The sequence below is a fragment of the Microtus ochrogaster genome, chromosome 10 (assembly GCF_000317375.1).
Source record: "Microtus ochrogaster isolate Prairie Vole_2 chromosome 10, MicOch1.0, whole genome shotgun sequence".
Taxonomy (NCBI): Eukaryota; Metazoa; Chordata; class Mammalia; order Rodentia; family Cricetidae; genus Microtus; species Microtus ochrogaster.
The window spans coordinates 34,920,616-34,925,401 of NC_022016.1; the positions used below are offsets into that span (position 1 = coordinate 34,920,616).

General features: G+C 53.8%; 1 protein-coding gene across 1 annotated transcript in view; it reads left to right on the forward strand.

The window, feature by feature from the left end:
* The first annotated feature begins 979 nt into the window (after positions 1–979).
* Kcnd1 (potassium voltage-gated channel subfamily D member 1) overlaps positions 980–4,786 on the forward strand; it is a 17,052-nt gene continuing 13,245 nt past the window's right edge. Inside the window, exons 1-2 of the mRNA XM_005352788.2 lie at positions 980–1,722; positions 1,933–4,317. Coding sequence (XP_005352845.1) covers positions 3,197–4,317 — 1,121 coding nt within the window. The 5' untranslated portion in view covers positions 980–1,722; positions 1,933–3,196. The remainder of the gene's footprint in view (positions 1,723–1,932; positions 4,318–4,786) is intronic.

Sequence of the window (4,786 nt, forward strand, 5' to 3'; positions counted from 1 at the left end):
CCAGCCTGGTCTACAGAGCTAGTTCCAGGACAGGCTCCAAAGCCACAGAGAAACCCTGTCTCGAAAAAACTAAAAAAAAAAAAGAAAGAAATATCTGCAGATATGGGGGGGTATTAAATTGAGGATATAGATGAATGAGCAGATAGGAGGGTGGATAAGTGGTTAGATGGACTGAGGGATAAATAAGTGGTCGTATGGCTGGAAATTAATGCATAGGTAGACGGATGCATGGCTGGATGAATAAATGAGCAGATGAATCTGTAAGTGGATAGAGTATGGGTAAATGGAGGTACAAATGGACAGACGGATGTAAAGCAGGGTGGACAAATGGATAAATGGGTGAATTAACTGTGAGTAGATTGATGGATTTATAGATAAGTTGGGAGTGAACTGGCAAGGCTAGAGTGGAATTATGGATGCATAAGCGAATGAAAGGGAAGGGTAAGTTGGAGGCATACATGATGGGGGAAGCTGGAGAATGCATAGACGCATGGAAAAAGGTCTTTAGGAAAAGGTTGGCAAATGATTAGAAGCTGAGGGGTAGGTAGGTGACTGAATGGCTAGAGGGGTACCTAGAGGAATGGGTAGGGTCATTGGTTATGTGGGCAGGAGGATGGGTGGGCGAAAGAATGGACAGATCAGGAGTATGAAAAGTTAGCAAGTGAGTATCGTGGGTAGGCGGGTGGATTGAAAGGCTAGGCACTCTCATCAGACACCGTTAGTTACTTAAGACCAGGCATCCTGCCAGGCCTTACCTGTGCCCACCCCATTCACATTGCTTCAGCTGATGCTCAAAAGGACACTGTCAAGTTGGGATAATTCTGACAACTGAGAAAACAAGTCACCTGGTTAAGGGCACAGCAAGTCTGGCAAAGCTGGGGTTAGAACTCACAGACTTATCCCAGAGGCACTCGGTGCTCTGCGTTCCGAAGGGCAGAAGCAGATCCCACCATGGAAAGAGGTGTGATTTGAGGGCGTGGGATACAAACAGATGGGAATTCTCCTTTGGCAAGGGGCCTACGGGTAGGGAGTGGTACCTGGATTGTCCCCATCTGCACTACCTTTGCTCGGCATCTTGCATCCTCAGACTGGAAGGTGTATACTGGAGCCCCACAAAGTCTGGTTTAGAAGTTGGGCTCTGACCAATGCCCTCCCCCCAGAGTGGATCTGGAGGCCTGGTCATCCCCACCAGTCCCCCCTCCCCCACCTCTCCCCGCCCTTCCACAGAGGGGGGGCAGGGAGGGGACACAGCACTGCATCATTCCCCATGGCACTCCGCTCTGGGGCCATTAACAGACGCCTCCCCATCGATTGGTTCTGCTAAGTGCTGCTGATTCAGACGGGTGGGGGTGAGAGCCCCTGGGGGCAGTGGGGGTAGGAGCTGGGCAGAAAGAAGGGGGAGTCCAGGAAGTAGGAGGTGGGGAGAACTGGCAAAGTTCCCTGCCACCCCCATTTTCCAGATGACGCGACTGAGGCCCAACCAGCTTTGTAAGGAGGAGGAGTCTCCCCAGGGTCTCTCTCAAGCTACCCTAGGGGAAGGGGCTCTGGGAGCCACGTGGCCCCTCCCTGCCTCTCGCTTCAGCTCCCGACAAGCTCCAGAGGGGCGGGGAGAGAACGCTGGAGGAGGAGGAGGGACTCCGGCAGCTCTGCAGAGGGGCAGGAGCTCCGGTGTTTGGTACCCCCAGCCCCAACGCTGTTGCTGCTGCTGCAGCAGGGACACAGGTGAGGACAGCCCTGTGGGGAGAGGGAGGGGACCATCACTAGCTCTGTCCTTGTCTTTTCCTGGTGCGGTCCCCATGTCCTAGTCCATCCTGGAACAGTCTCCAGGGGTCCCACTGGACCTTGTCCTTCCAGAGCCTTCTTCCAAGGACCCAACAGCCTCCTCCCCCTGTCTCCCACCCCGCCCCCGCCTGTTCCACCTTTCCCTCCTAGGCCTGGCTGTGGCTCTTCGCTTCCTCCTCCTCTGCTGCTGCTACTGCTGCTGCTGTTGCTGCTGCTCCGGCTGCTGCTACTGCTGTTGCTGGGTACACACCGCCAGCCCCTCGGGGTGTGGTTTGCTCAGACCTGCCTCCAACGGTGGGACCCAGCCTTCTCCTAGTCTCCCCTACCAGCTTCCTGCAAGGTTCAGCAGCCCCCTCTCCTGGAAGACACACCCAACTTTCTTCCAATACCCCGCCCCCTATCCAACCTATTTTGAGGGAATTCCCTTCCTCTTTGCATAGTCTTTTGCGAGTTTCTTGTGTGCTCAGGGGGCTACACCCAACTTCAGTCCAGTTGAGTATTGACCCTTTGGGATTCCCCACATCCCCCCTTTCCTCATTCAGAGCTCTTGATAGGGACCAGGCTTCCTAAGCCCCCTCCAGGGAACCTCTCTGCTGCATATCCCCTGGCCTCTTAAAAAATAAGCTAGTCCCATATACCACTTTAGCTATCCCCCTTTCTCAATCCTCTTTAGAGGGCCCTCACCTCTGCTACTTTTCCCGGAACTCCTGGAGATTGTAGACACATCCTCCAGGCTATTCTTGGCAGCGCTAGTCACTCCCCAGACACTTTTTAGTATCTTTACAACCTCCCTCTGTCTAGCCACCCTTGAGATGCTCCAGTCCCCTTTATTGATCTGCAAGGGGGCTCCAACCCAGGCATCTTTTCCCATCAGTCTTCTGGGCGTGGACAGTCCTTCAGCCTCTTTCAAACATCTCTGGTCCTGTTCTCCAGCTCTCTGAATGCCTCTGTCTGCCTCCTCTTCAGCTCGACTGAGGGGTTACAGGCCCTCCTTTATTGGGAACTCTTGAGAGTGTGAACAACCCCTCACCTATGTCTTGGTCCCTCTGAACACCCTCAGACATCTCTCAGGAATGTGTTGACTTTAGATTCATCTCAGTCTTTCTAGACTTGAGGATCCTTCTTGGTTCCTCTAGCACTTTAACCCCTTCTTAGTCCCCTAAAAACCCCCAATACTCCCCAAGCGCCTGTCTGTCTCTCTACTTCCTCCTCCTCTGGTTCCTATTGGTCTCTCTCTCTCTCTCTCTCTCTCTCTCTCTCTCTCTCTCTCTCCACACACACACAAACACACACACACACCAGTTTCCTTGTCTGGGTAGCCCAGGGTCTCTCCAAGCCTCCACCATCCTGGAGCTAGCCACATTCTCCTAAACATCACACCCCCAAGTCTCCGTGGGCCTGGGGGAGCTGCAGGATGGCGGCCGGTGTGGCCACATGGCTACCATTTGCAAGGGCTGCAGCAGTGGGCTGGCTGCCCTTAGCCCAGCAGCCCCTGCCCCCTGCACCGGAGGTGAAGGCATCCCGAGGTGATGAGGTACTGGTGGTGAATGTGAGCGGTCGGCGCTTTGAGACCTGGAAAAACACGCTGGATCGCTATCCAGACACATTGCTGGGCAGCTCGGAGAAGGAATTCTTCTATGATGCTGAATCAGGCGAGTACTTCTTTGATCGTGACCCAGACATGTTCCGGCACGTGCTGAACTTCTACCGCACAGGCCGGCTGCACTGCCCCAGGCAGGAGTGCATCCAAGCCTTTGACGAGGAGCTGGCCTTCTATGGCTTGGTACCAGAGCTTGTGGGCGACTGCTGTCTTGAAGAGTACAGGGACCGAAAGAAGGAGAATGCAGAGCGCCTGGCAGAAGACGAGGAGGCTGAGCAGGCCGGGGAAGGTCCAGCCCTTCCAGCAGGCAGCTCCCTGAGACAGCGACTCTGGAGGGCTTTCGAAAACCCACACACGAGCACTGCAGCACTCGTTTTCTACTATGTCACTGGCTTCTTCATAGCCGTGTCGGTCATCGCCAATGTAGTGGAGACCATCCCATGCCGTGGCCCTGCCCGGCGACCCACGAGAGATCAACCCTGTGGTGACCGCTTCCCGACGGCCTTTTTCTGTATGGACACAGCCTGCGTACTCATATTCACTGGGGAATACCTTCTGCGGTTGTTTGCGGCCCCCAGCCGTTGCCGCTTCCTGCGCAGTGTGATGAGCCTCATCGATGTGGTAGCCATCCTGCCCTACTACATTGGGCTTTTTGTGCCCAAGAATGATGATGTCTCTGGTGCCTTCGTCACCCTACGTGTGTTCAGGGTTTTCAGAATCTTCAAATTCTCTAGACACTCCCAGGGCTTGCGGATTCTGGGCTACACCCTCAAGAGCTGTGCCTCTGAGTTGGGCTTTCTCCTCTTTTCCCTCACCATGGCCATCATCATCTTTGCGACTGTCATGTTCTATGCTGAGAAGGGCACTAGCAAGACCAACTTCACAAGCATCCCTGCTGCCTTCTGGTATACCATTGTTACCATGACCACACTTGGGTAAGTGTAGACCTTGAGGTGGGAGCTGGGTATCCAACCGCCAGACACACATACCCTTTCTGTAACATTAAAAGGTTAGAACATACCTGTACGGTAACGGATATCAAACCCAGAGCCTCCCATGGAGGCTTCACACCTACAAAATATGTGCTGTGCCTCTGCTTGCCACCCCACTTTTGAGACAAGGTTGTTGTGCTATGTATAGCCCAGGCTAGGTTCAAACACATTACCTTCCTGCCTCCACTTCCCCATGGCTGGGATTACAGGTATATACATACCAGCATGCTTGGCTCCTTTATCTCCTTTTGAGCTCCAGTTTGCTAATCTATAAAAATTAAAAAAAAAAAAAACTGGGACTGGAGAAATGGCTCAGCAGTTAAGAGTACATACTTCTAGCCGGGCGGTGGTGGCGCACGCCTTTAATCCCAGCACTCGGGAGGCAGAGGCAGGCGGATCTCTGTGAGTTCGA